The sequence below is a fragment of the Emiliania huxleyi genome, assembly GCF_000372725.1.
Source record: "Emiliania huxleyi CCMP1516 unplaced genomic scaffold EMIHUscaffold_65, whole genome shotgun sequence".
In the NCBI taxonomy this organism is placed as follows: Eukaryota; Haptophyta; order Isochrysidales; family Noelaerhabdaceae; genus Emiliania; species Emiliania huxleyi.
Genome location: NW_005197128.1, coordinates 334,289 through 346,769, shown reverse-complemented (window position 1 = coordinate 346,769; position 12,481 = coordinate 334,289). Strand labels below are relative to the sequence as shown.

Below are 12,481 nucleotides of genomic sequence, written 5' to 3'. Positions count from 1 at the left end.
GCGCCCATGCCCGACATCTCAGACATGAACTTGGCGTACTCCTCGTCGTCGGCGGGCGGCGGCGGCGCGGCGGTGCCGCCGATGTTTCCCGCGCCGACGAAGGAGGCGCCGAGCGGCACGGGCGGGCGGAAAGCGCCGCCGAGCTTGGACGCGTGCGAGAGGGTCGCCTGCGACGCCTTCTCTCCCGCGAGCACCTTGGCCATGTCGAGGAGCGGCTTGTCCTCCCGCACCGTGCCGTTGAGCACGTGCAACTCGTGGTTCGCCTCGTTCCTCATCCGCTCCCCCTCCTCGGACGTAAAGTCGAGCAGCGTCTCGATGAGGCGCCGCGCCTGCTCGAGCCGCTCTTTGGTCGGCCCGCGGATCAGCACGTGCGGCGGGTCGTTGTCCGACTCGTCGCGCACCTGGTCGCCCAGCCGGCGGGTGCCCTTGCCGCGCACGGCGATGGTGCAGTTGGTCTCCTCCTGCATCCGCTTCTGCGTGTTGCCGCGAGGGCCGATGATCAGCCCGACCAGCTTGAGCGCACCACCGGGCATGTGGTCTGGCAAGATGAGCTTGACCGACATGCGGTCTCCCGGCCCAAAGTCAGCGCGGGGGTACTTTTGGATGCACCAGCGGCGGACGTAGTCGAGGCGCGCCTCGAGCAGCCGCTCGCGCTCCGCCCCCCGCGCCTCGGGCAGCGTGAGAAGCTCCTTGAGCAGCTCAATCCGCTTGACCATCTTCTCCTCGCTGAGCGGCGGCGGCGGCGCGGCAGCTTCGCCCGAGGCGGGCTGCGCCTTGCCGGCGTTCCAGCGATTGCGCCGCCGCTTCGCGCGCGCGTACTCCTTCTTTAGCTGCTCCACCTCCTCGGATGGCTCCCACGGCCGCTTTGCAGCCTCCTCTGCCGCCGCTGCGCCGTTGGCCGCCGCGGGAGCCGCCGCGCCGTCGGCTGCCACCCCGGGCGCGCTGTCTGCCGCCGCCCCGGGCGCCGTCGCCCCGGGCGCCGCGGCCTCGGGCGCCACGGCCGCCGCCGCCTCAGGCGGGGTTGCCATTTGCGCAGCCCCGGCGTGGCGTGCGTGCAGCGGCCGTGACGTTTCTTCTTTTGAGAAAACAGTTTTTCTTCCACAATAGACCGCTCCCCCAGCAGATACAAATCGCACGGATGTAGGCCTTCAATGGGAGAGGGGCCTGAGGACGTTTCAGCCTCGGCCAGCCCGTCGTGTCCACCTGCTGCTGCAGCTTGGAGATGATCCGGGCACGCACCGGGTGCGAGCCGGCCAAGCCTGCGAAGAATGTCAGTGCCCGCTCGGAGCCAAAAGTAGGCTGCGCGGCCGTGGCGTTTACCTCGCCCTTGATCAAGGGTATCGGAATGTGCCCGACACCGCCCGAGGAGGCCACGAGCAGGTTGAGCCAGCGATCCGCAGCAAAGTCACCAGGGCGGCTCTGATCGTACGAGAGGCCTATGCCGTCGTCGTTCTGGCTCACTGTGATGTACAGAACGTCGTTGCGGAGCAGGGTGTCCAGTGTTCTGCGAAGCTGCAGGTAACCGATGACCGTTGCAAACGAAGTCGCCTCGGCAGCCGCGTCCGACCCAAACAAGCGCTGTGGTTGAATTTCCGGTACACCCAAAGGTGCCAGTGTCGCCGTGGCTGGTTTGCACACAATCGGTGCGGTGGCTGTGCTGCATGCTCAGCGATACGCTGCAACGAGAAGAAAACGTTGGCGCATTGCGCACGACCTGTGCCTGTGCCTGTGCCGCGCACGCGTGAAACGTGCCGTTTCCCAGCGCATACTGCGCACTCGCGGTGACACTGCTGCGCGAAATCGCTCGTTTTGCTCCCAACAGCGAGACAAAGCGTGCATAGTCTGTTGCACGCAGAGGATGATACCAGGGGTGGTGCCCCGGTCGACGTCGACCCAGGATGGAAAAGGGGACTTGTTGGACCTGCACGCCAGCCACGAATCTCAAGTACGCAGAGATGTAGACGTCATCGTGGTAACGCACCAACGGCTGCTCAGCCACAACGCAAGTCAGCCACGAACGCAGAGAGCCGGATAAGGGTTGCACGTCCAGAAGCCGGAAGCCGAACATGTCGGCTGCTTGGCCGACCACGAGTTTGGAGCTGCCGTCAAGACTGTCGAGGTTGTTGACGTACTGCGAGCAGGCAACGCCTGGCGTTGTGACACATTTTGCGACTCGCTCAAGCCCGTCCCTTTGATAAATTCGATCGTCATCAAAGAGAACCAGGGTTGTGCTCGACGCCTCGCCGCATGCGCGGGGCCTCTGGGCAGACAAGGCGTCTAATGGACACAGCAGCTTAGTGCCTGGGCCCTCGTCGGTGCAATTTAGGAACTGCACTCTTGGGTCATTAGGCAGTTTTGGCAGTTTCTTTGCTCGGCCGGCCACGTGGATCTCCCGCACGAGCTTCTCAACAGTGCTCACGAATATGACATCTGCGGGGAGAGACTGGTTTAGCACGACCGACTCGAGTGCGCGTGCCAGCATCTTCTCACGCCCGGGAATAGTGGCCACAGCCGCTATGATGCACATGCTGCGGCTGGAGGGAGTTGCGGCTTTACTCGCCTCTCCCACTCCGATCACTTGCCGCCAAGAAATCCCGTGTAAAAAAAGAAAGAAAGAACCTCACGACCCAAGGGTGGGATGGGAGGACGGCACGCCGCCACCACACAGGGATTTTAAGGAGAGGAGTGTGGGTGGCGGCTAGCCGTCGCCCACCCCTTCCTTGGGCGTCTGCCTCTTCCTATCTCTCTTCGCAGTCCCTCGCCGATTCTCGCTGCAACCTTCATGCCACCTCGTGGTCGTGCGAAAGAAGAATTTTACAATCTAACTCCCTCGCACGACACTGGGCACGGGACTGGCGCGCACTGGCACTAACACAGGTACACTACCAAAAAGAAAACGAAACTTGGCGCCTTGAGAGAGTTCTGCGACGCCGCCGCCGCCTGTGCCGATCCCTTGCTTGCTCTCGCCACGCGGCTTCTCTCGCCTCTCGGCGTAACTCCGCTCTCCCCGCATCGTATTCTAGGTAGGTGTATGTAGCTCTTAGCGAAGTGGGAAGGGTTGACGGGGTGTGATTTGTTTATGTGGCTTCAACCATTTTGGCAGTTTAACAAAGAGTCCGCTTTTAATGATGACCGCTCTCCGCTTTCACGCCATTGGTGCAGGCTGCAGCCTCAGCGCAGCCTCCGCAGACCACTTCCTGGCGCGCGTGTCAGGCCGATGCACCAAGCACTGCAGTACGCCGGCGTCCCGTACTTGCTCCCTGCAAAGGAGCAATTGCTCGCGCTGAACGCTTTGCCTGCACTTGCCTTCACCGCATCCCAGGCACCCAAAGTTACCGAGCACCGCCCATGGGTCCTGCCATGGGTGTTCCGGTGGATTGTGGTCTCGCTGTCGGTGACGTCGTCCATGAGGATCATGTCGACGTGCGGTGAGGCACGCAATGCATTACCCCCGTCGCGCGCAACCGCACTCGGATGATGATCGCCATCCAGGCTCCACACATTACAGTGGCTCAATGATGGATTCTTCGTGGCATTCAGCTGGGTGTCGCTCAAGCCACGAATGAAGACGGTCCGTCCCGGAAAGCGCATCGAGAGGAATTCCTGGACAGCTGCTGAGAAGCCAAATTCGTGCGGGTCGATGCTCACGTACGTCGCTACTTGGCGTGCGGTGAGCGCGAGGAAGAGAACGGCCGAATGGCCTTCAAAGAGGCCCACCTCGCAGACGTTCCTTGGCGGCGTGTCCAAGCAAAGAAGAGCGCGCACGTACGCGAGCAATTGGGCGGGTTCAGTGCCAATGTTGCCATACCTCCCCAAGAAGGAGAGAACCCTATGCTTTGACCAGCCCCGTTGTCTCCGCAGCGCACTCTCCGCATTGTGGCTCACTGCGTCCATTATCGTCAGCAGCGATGCGAGTGGCGGCAGCAGCCCGGCGGCGGCAGCGTTTGAAATAGCGGCCACTGCTTTGTCAAAGTCGGCCACCTCAACCTGAGCCGCCAGCCCACCTGCTGTGGCGGAGCAGCCGCACGAGCACCAACCACACAAAATGGCGGCACGGGACGTGTTGAGCAGTGGATGCCTGCACCACTCTTCGCAAGCCAGTGCGCGCTGAGTGACGAAGCCGTCGAATGAGCAGATGGAAGAAGCCTTTGCGTGTCCGCCGTTTGCCCACCCAAGGCTCAGCACGAGGCAGCCGGCAGAAGAAAGTCCGCGGCGACGCCTTGGGCGTGCCATGATGCGGAGGCCTGTGAGCCGGCAAGGGGCTGTGGGCTCACTTTGGTTTCCCCCTCGAGTTTATCGAGCTCTCCTCGGCAAGGACTATTCTTCTGACTCTTCCCACTCATCACTTGCCGCCAAGACCCAAGTTTCCGTGCCAAGTGTAAAAGAAAGAAAATAGATGAAAGTTGAGCTTTGTAAAATTCTCATCCGCAACACCTGGTGGGATCGAAGGAAGGGACGGCGTAACGGCTCATCGACATGTGTGTATGTGCATGGCGTCGGAGCTGTCCGCCCTCAGGTTGGAGTGTCGCGCCTTGCGGCAGGAGGCGGCTGACCGGGAGGCGGCCGAGGTCGAGTGCGCCGAGCTTGAAGATGACATGCTCAGTCTGAACGATTCGCTCGCCGAAGTCACGAGTCAGATTGTGGCTGAGGAGGTGCGTCTCGCTTGCGTGAGCCAGACTGGGGAAACACACGCCGCGTACGCAAGGCCACGGAAGCGCCGGGCCGAGATATTATTGACAGGCGTGGCGGCAGTACGGCCGACCCGCATGTTGGTAGGCGAGGTCGGCCGAGGCGCTAGAGATGCTGCGGGAGAAGGAGGCGGCGGCCGCCTCCTCGGCGAGGGCGCGCGTCGACGATCCGGATGCGCTGCAGGCGTGATCATATCTCACTAGTGACTCTGGGAGCCATGTCCCTGGGGGCTCTCGTGGACCCGACTCTCTTACCGGCGCACTCGGTCGACCCTCGCAGCGCACTCTCGAGACGTACCTGCGGCGGCATGCGGCGCTGAGCAAGACACTGAGCAAGGCCGCCGATCCCAACCTCATCGCCGAGGAGGAGGATGGGCTCGCCGACGAGCTGCAGCAGGTGGGAGAGATGGAGCGGCGGGCGGCGCAGCTGGAGGTCGAGCTGCGAAAGCTCGAGCGGCAGGTGAGGCGGGAGGAGGCGCAGCGGGAGCGCGAGGGCGAGCGCGAGGAGCGGAGGAGGGAGCAGGCGAGCGGTAGCCAGGCGAGCTACATCGTGCGGCTGAAGGAGCTCGAGCTAAAGACGGGGCGGGGAAAGGACGCAAGCCGCCAGCGCGCCGAGGAGCTGGGGCGAGAGTGGGCGCGGCTGGCGCGGCCGGCGCGGCACGGCTGGTCCGCGGCGAGAGACATTACTTCACCGATTTGGCTGTGAGCAGGTGCGGCTGCTCGAGGACGAGAGGGTTGGCGCCGGCGCCGGCGGAGGCTCAGAGGCCAGGCTGCTTGCGGCGCGGCTAACCACCGCCGCCTGCGGCGGTGGCGGCTTCTCCGATGTCGCACGGGCGACCGCCAGCCCTTTGCGGCGGGAGGGTCAGGTGCTCTCTTCACGCTTGGTGCTGTGGACAGGCGGTGCTGGACCGGCTGCGCTACTGCGATCGCAGGCACGCGCAGCTGCAACGGCGCGGCGACGAGCTCGCCGAGGCCGAGGCGCGGCTGAACGAGAGGCTGGAGGGCGTCAAGTCCAAGATCCTGGCGGAGCGGGCCAAGATGTCGAGGGCATTTTGACGTTGTGTGTGCGCGCCTATCTGTATTTTCTCGTGTGGTGCAGGAGTCAGTTTCGTAGTAGAGCTGCCCGGCATTGTACACAGCTCGCAACGAACTGCCCTTGCGCATATATTTTCGCGCGCTGCATGGACCATGTGCGCGGTTTTCGACTCTTTCGTCTCTCTCGTCTGGTTGCGCACATCGGCTCCCGCGCCTGGGCGGGATCTGGGGCGTATGAGGCGCATGATGCAAAAGGGGGGAGACAATGACGGCGTTTTCTCAAACTCGACACGGACAAAAGACTCAAATCACACACACGCGCGCACTGGTGCCGGTCCGCAACACAGGTCTCAGCCAGAGTCCCGTCGGGGCTTTCGACTTGTGCGGCCGATCCGACCCCCGCTTAAGGCCGCGCCATCATGCAATCGCTGTCCATCGGAAGGAAATCCAAGGCCAGATCGGGGATCTTTGAGGGCGACGAGAACCGTGCAATAGGGTTCCACGAGCGCGCCCTTGCGGCCGCGTTTGGCCGGGTTCGGCAGGGTTTCGCGATGGCGGTGGCGGGCAGACCATCTGTTGTGAGTAGAGAGGTCAGCAGCCGGAGCGCGGCCGCACAAGACTCGGCCACCGTCCACACGCGCGTTCCCAGCGCCAAGACGGGGCACCAAAAGAGGAGTGACTCGACGGCGGTGACGTCGCAGCTTCCGTTGCGGATTCCAGAGCTGAAGGGCAGCACGGAGGGGACCGACGAGTGCGAGTCGGAGGAGAGGAGGAGCGAAGCGACGAGGATCCCGACCCGGGCCGCGGCCTCGCTGCACAGCACGAAGCGGGCCACGGCCCACGGCGAAGCCCTCCGGCACGCGAACGCGATCCCGAACACGGCGATTGCGGCGGAGAGCGTCGGCAGCAGCCACTCCACCAGACGTGCGAAGGAGAGGGGCAAGTGCGCGTTGGACCAAGCCTTCGAGAGGGCGACGGCCTGCGTTGTGAAGACGCCAACGTCAATGCTTGTGAACGCGGCGACGTGCAGTGTATTCAGCGGATCGCGTGGATACGCGGGCTCGGCTCGACACGTCGAGCACGTCCTCGGGTGCCGCTCCGCGACTAGGCCGAGACAAGGGGGAGACAGGGGGAGACAGGGCGAGATATGGGTCTTCCGTCCGCATCTAGGGGCGACGGCCGTCATCGCCGCGACGCGGAAGGCCTTGAGGGTGAGAAGGGCGCGAGGGTAGGGCGCCTATGGCGGCGGCCGTGGGCGGTGAAGGTTCCCGACGTCACCTCGCGAGAGGGGCCACGGCAAGCAGAGGGAGAGTAGCGCCTTGCACGGCCCCGGGAGCTCGCTGCCGAGGTATGCAAAGTTTCCGCCGATGAAGAGGAATAAGTGCAGGAAGGCGCCGGCGTGCGCGCGCACGAGGAGGTGCGTCCTCAGCCCAACGGTCTCGCCCACCTACCGTGCCACAACCGCACACCGGGTCCGAGCCGGAACCCCCCCCCCCCCCCCGCTTGGGCGTGTGCCAGGGGCGCCTGTGCGGCCAAAAGAAGCCCTGGATCGGGCCCCTCGCTGCCAGCGGCGGCCACACACAGGGCGAGCAGGCTGGCGAAAGCCGCAGGCTTGAGGCGCGCGGCGAGGCGCGCGTCGCCGCTGAGCCGCTGCGGCCTGCCGCCGCCGCCGCCCTGCTTGGAGCCGGCCGGCTTCGGCGCTGGGAATGCGGGCGCGGGCGGCGAGGGCGGTATCGAGGCGCAGTGTGCAAGCGAGGCTTCCTCGGAGGCGGGGCCGCCCCAAGCGGCGGCGGTGGCGGCGGGGGCTGCGGCGGCGGCTGCGGCGGCGGCGCCCGCGTCCTCCACAGCAGCGGCGGCGGCGGCGTCCTCCGCCTCGTCGGCGGCGGCGGCGTCCTCGCTACTAAAGTGGACGAGGTAGCAGCCCGCAATGCTCGTCTCCACGGCCTTGGCCGCGAGGATGCGCCCGTTGAAGCGGGTGCGCGACCTCGCCTGCCCGTGCGTCGCCATGTCGAGCAGGTCGTGCGCCTAATTAATAATTAATTGTTATTAATAGTTATGGTTAATTAATAGAGTCGCCATGTCGAGCAGGTCGTGCGCCTAATTAATAATTAATCGTTATTAATAGTTATGGTTAATTAATAGAGTCGCCATGTCGAGAAGGTCGTGCGCCGCGGCGTCGCCAATGGAGGGGAGGATCACCAGGCTGAAGAGCTTGTCCGCCAGGGCGGCGAGGGACGCCGAGTCGTCGAGCAAGCTGCCGCCGCCACCCGGCGGGCGGCCAGCCTCCGCCTGCGCAAGGTAGCGGGGGGCTCGGCCACCCTCGTCGCTAAGCCGGTAGGGTTTGGGTACCCCACTCCTAGGGTACCCTACCGACCCAGTACCCGAATCTAGAGGTGCAGGGCGGTAGGAGCCAGGGGCGGCACTCGTGTAGCAAGGCCCGTGGGGGGCACTCGCCACAGGGCCGCAGTGTGAGCCCCAGGCTGTGTGTGGGCACAGCGGTGTGGAGCAGAGGAGTGTGGAGCACGACATGCACGTGGACATGTCATGGACATGTTGTGCATGTGACGGAGTGGGAGGGCTCCTACCGGGCTACTCTCACCTCCAGCACCACGTCCCGCGCGCCCGGGAACCAGTCGCACCACGCGTCGACCAGCCGGCGCGAGACGCGCTCGAACTTTGGCCGGACCGGCCCCTCCTCGAGGCCGTGCAGGGTGACGAGGGCGATCGCCTGGCGCCGGGGGGGACCGACCCGCCGCTCGGGATGCGCTGGGCGGCTGGAGTCGGCGGTGGAGGTGCGCCTGCTGCGCCAGCCCCGCCCCTAGCGTCGCTGTGGCGCACGCTACGCCCCCCGCCCCTCTCGCTGTGTGCAAGGAGGGTGCCCGTCCCAGGCTGGCCGCCTCCAACGAGAGGACGCCGGTACCTCGGCTGCATCTCGCTCGATCTCGGCTGTATCTCGCTCGATCTCGGCTGCATCTCCATCTCGGCGACCGCCTCCGACGAGAGGGCGTCGAAGCACGACTCGAGCGTGTCTAGAGAGAGCGACTGCCCCACCCACGGCTCGAGGACGCTGGACGCCACCTCGCTCATCAGGTCGCTCATTAGCAGCGCGCCCTCAGAAGCAACGCCCTCAGAAGCAACGCCCTCAGAAGCAACGCCCTCAGAAGCAACGCCCTCAGAAGCAACGCCCGCAGAAGCAACGCCCGCAGAAGCAACGCCCGCAGAAGCAACGCCCGAAGAAGCAGCGCCCGCAGAAGCGAGGCCGGGGGGGACGGGCGAGGCCGCGAGCGGGCCGACGGCGGGGGTGCCTGCCCCTCCCGCCAGAGACGCGCTGGCTCGCTGGCTGGGAGGAGGAAGGTGCGCGCACTGCACGGCGGGATGTCCCGGCGGCGGGTGCGCGCCTGCAGAGGGAAGGGGGAGGGGATTCGGGTGCTGGGTCGGTAGGGTGCGCGCCTGCAGAGGGAAGGGGGAGGGGATTCGGGTGCTGGGTCGGTAGGGTGCGCGCCTGCAGAGGGAGGGGGGAGGGGATTCGGGTGCTGGGTCGGTAGGGTGCGCGCGTGCAGGGGGAGGGGGAGGGGGCTGCTCGTGCGATGCCTTGGGGCGGGGACGCGGGGGGTGCAGCCGGGGGATGCAACCGGGGGAGGCGGCCGGGCACCCGGGAATGCGTGTGTTGGCCCCCCCTCGCGGTCGGTCGGTGGGCGAGTCGGAGAGAGTGAGTGTCCATGTCCGTGGTCCCCCCCCCCCTTCTAGAGGGGCGTTGCGTCGAGTGCCAAGCATGGCGACCACCGGCCAGGCATGCCGACGCTCTCGCAGCGCGTGCGCGTGTGCGTGTGCTTAGTCTCGCCCATGCCCACATGCCTCTGGCTGTCCCGACGCTGTCGTTCGGAGGCGGTGCCTTGCACCTCTGCGCTGCACATCTAGCACCTCTAGGCTGACGCACCGAGGGGGTGAGGGCCGACCCGGGCGGGGACGGCGTGGAGCGCGTACGAGGGCGGCAGCGGGAGGAGCTCGACGGAGGAAGTCCAGCTCCGCCTGACGAGGTCACGCGAGGTCACACGAGATTGGCCGAGATTGGTCGACGGAGCAGGCCCAGCTCTGCCCGTCGGGGGAGAGGCTCATGCGGGAGAGGAGCTGGCAGGGGCGGTAGTCGTGGTAGCAGCGGTCATACAGCCGGAGCGGTACCGGCAGCCTACGTGCTGAGTCTGCCAGCCTCGGGGCGGGAGATATGGGGAGATATGGGGGGATATGGGCAGCCTACGTGCTGAGTCCGCCAGCCTCGGGGCGGGAGATATGGGGGGATATGGGGGGATATGGGCAGCCTACGTGCTGAGTCCGCCAGCCTCGGGGCGGGAGATATGGGGAGATATGGGGAGATATGGGCAGCCTACGTGCTGAGTCCGCCAGCCTCGGGGCGGGAGCACGGTGTCGTGCAGAGTCTTCAGAGCAGCGCGTGAGTACGAGCGACACAGACACAGTGAGTACAGCGGAGTACGGCCGAGTACGGCTGAGTGCGTGTCCTCTCGAGCGTGGTTGTTGGAGTGCGAGAGTGCGGGCTCCGCTTCTAGGGCCGGCAGCTGCAGCGAGTACTCGGTGCCGGGCGCGAGGAGGGGGATGGAGACGAGCAGCTGCAGCGCGAGCGGCCGGTCCTGCGGGGGGGAGAGTCCGAGAAGAGGCTCCGAGAAGGGCTCAGGGCGTACGCTCGTTGGGCCGGACACGCTCTCCTCGGCGAGCAGCCGCCACCAAGTCTTGCTGCCCGGCGGATCTCGGCGGATCTCGGCGGATCTCGGCGGATCTCGGCGGCATCTCGGCGGATCTCGGCGGATCTCGGTCCTCCGGGTGCAGCGCGCGCTCGAGCGGGCAGGGCGAGGCGCTGCTCTCGATGGAGGCGAGCGTCTCGCTCATCGGCAGGATGGCGCTCTCCCACGCAAAGTTGGAGCGCAGGTGCGGCGTGCCTGCGGGCGAGATGCGGGGAGATGTGGGAGGTGTGGGGAGGTGTGGGGAAATGCGGGGAGATGTGGGGAGATGTGGGGAGATGTGGGGAGGTGTGGGGAGATATGGATCGCAGGTGCGGTTGCCTGCGTGTGGTGAACACGCCAGCCTCGGGGCGGGAGGGCGGTCTCGTGCAGAGTCCTCAAGAGCAGCGCGTGAGCACGAGGGGGGTGCGAGTGCAGTGAGGACAGCAGAGAGCGGCCGCACGACGGCGGAGTGCGTGTCCTCTCGAGCGCTGGCTGGAGTACAGAAGCACGTCCTCCGCTGCTAGGGGCGGCGCGCCGTCCCGCAAATGCCGCACGTGCACGTACCCCGCCGAGCAGTGGAGCATCGCCTGCGCATCGCCCGGCAGCTCGAGCGGTCCTGCCGCCCCCTGCAGGACGGGGCGTCGAGGAGGCTCAGGCAAGGTGGCGGGGAGGGAGAGGCAGCTCGACCGACACCTGCAAACCCTGCTGTGTCTTGGTCGAGCACCCGCTAGAGAGGGGTGGCGGGATGTGCGTAGGAAGAGGACCAAGAGCTCGCTTCGACTCACACAGTCGGGGGAGCTATGCTGGACCCCGGTACCGCACCGCCTACCCCGCACCTGCCCCGCCGCGGGCATGGAGAGGACGTGCCGGAGCGGCACACCCAGCGCACTGCACGCGCGGAGGACGCCTGCAAGCGCGGTCGAGCTCGGCTTGCCGCGAGCACTGCATCTCGGCCTCGGCCGCATCTCTCCTCTGTCTCGGCCCATCTCTCCTCTGTCTCGGCTCTACCCTCGGCGGTCATCTCGGCTGCATCTCGCCGCTCATCGCGTCGAACGAGTTGCGGCTCCGCGCGACCGCCGCGTTGAAGCGCAGCATGAACACCAGCGAGTCCGGCGCCTGTAGGAAGGCTCCCGAAAGGGTGTTCGAAGGCTCGTCGCCGTCGAAGCCGCATGCGAGCCAGCGGCGCCGGCGAGCCCTCTCCGTCTGGCCGGAGCACGAAGCTGCGGAGGAACGCGATGGACTGCTCGATCTCCCCGCCCGGCGCGTCCGCGACCTCCGCGCAGACTGCACCGACCGCGACCTCCGCGCCGATTGCGCCGACCGCGCCGCCGCCGCCGCCAGCCCTGTGCTGCATCAGTGGCGGATGCGCCGCCGCCGCCGCCAACGCCGCCGCGCACTCTTGCGAGGCGCTGATGTGGCACGTGGGTTGGCCGCCAATGTAGCTGTGTATGGTGTGCCCGCCCACGGCAGCGACGCTGCTCGCGCCCACGTGACCCACCGTCCTCCTCCCCTGCTTGATGGGCACCGCCTGCTCGCACCGCAGGCCAATTCGCGCGCACCTCGTGCATTTCTTGCCGCTCCGCGGGTCAAAGTCGCACTTGGTCTTGGAATTCTTGCAGGCGACGCAGGATCGCGGCGGCGGCGGCATGCGCGTTTCCTTGGCCCACAACGGATTCAGAGCAGCACTATTGGGGTCGGCCACAACCCACAGCGAGCGAGTTCTTTACCAAGAGAAGGGAGAAAAAAAGAATTTAGAAGCAGACGCCCTCGCACAACACTGGGCACGGGACTGGCGCGCACTGGCACTAACACAGGTACACCACTGGAGCCGCCTAAGCGACTCCCGCGAGGACGGCGAGGCACTTAGCTGAGAAAAAAAGAACAGCGAAGTTCTGACACCGGCGTGGTCGTCGCGCGACGGCGAAGACGGGGCAGGCAAAAAAAATCGCGGCGCGGCCGTCGGTTGGGCGCCTGGTAAAACAGCCGTACTTGAACATGGGGCACGGTAATGGATGGGATAGGTAG

At 66.0% G+C, this 12,481-nt stretch overlaps 3 protein-coding genes across 3 annotated transcripts; 1 reads left to right on the top strand and 2 right to left on the bottom strand.

Moving 5' to 3' along the window:
• Positions 1–212: 212 nt before the first annotated feature.
• EMIHUDRAFT_67636 (hypothetical protein) lies at positions 213–533 on the bottom strand (the record flags this gene model as incomplete). The annotated part of the gene is made up of 1 exon (XM_005763040.1): positions 213–533. A coding segment is annotated over one exon (321 nt), but the record flags the coding sequence as incomplete, so codon positions are not given.
• Positions 534–4,484: 3,951 nt separating this feature from the next.
• Positions 4,485–5,744, top strand: EMIHUDRAFT_215438 (hypothetical protein; the record flags this gene model as incomplete). Its single annotated transcript, XM_005763039.1, has 5 exons — positions 4,485–4,652; positions 4,777–4,848; positions 4,969–5,354; positions 5,422–5,512; positions 5,586–5,744. 5 exons carry the CDS (start codon positions 4,485–4,487, stop codon positions 5,742–5,744), a joined length of 876 nt encoding a protein of 291 aa, XP_005763096.1.
• A 382-nt stretch (positions 5,745–6,126) lies between these two features.
• Positions 6,127–12,182, bottom strand: EMIHUDRAFT_465205 (hypothetical protein; the record flags this gene model as incomplete). The annotated part of the gene is made up of 13 exons (XM_005763038.1): positions 11,643–12,182; positions 11,494–11,572; positions 11,293–11,363; positions 10,992–11,082; positions 10,551–10,672; positions 10,194–10,366; positions 9,088–9,121; positions 8,323–8,451; positions 7,881–8,012; positions 7,248–7,736; positions 7,042–7,170; positions 6,901–6,960; positions 6,127–6,702 (listed from the first exon to the last, which is right to left on the bottom strand). Exons 1-13 carry the CDS (start codon positions 12,102–12,104, stop codon positions 6,127–6,129), a joined length of 2,547 nt encoding a protein of 848 aa, XP_005763095.1. The 5' UTR covers positions 12,105–12,182.
• Positions 12,183–12,481: the final 299 nt, after the last annotated feature.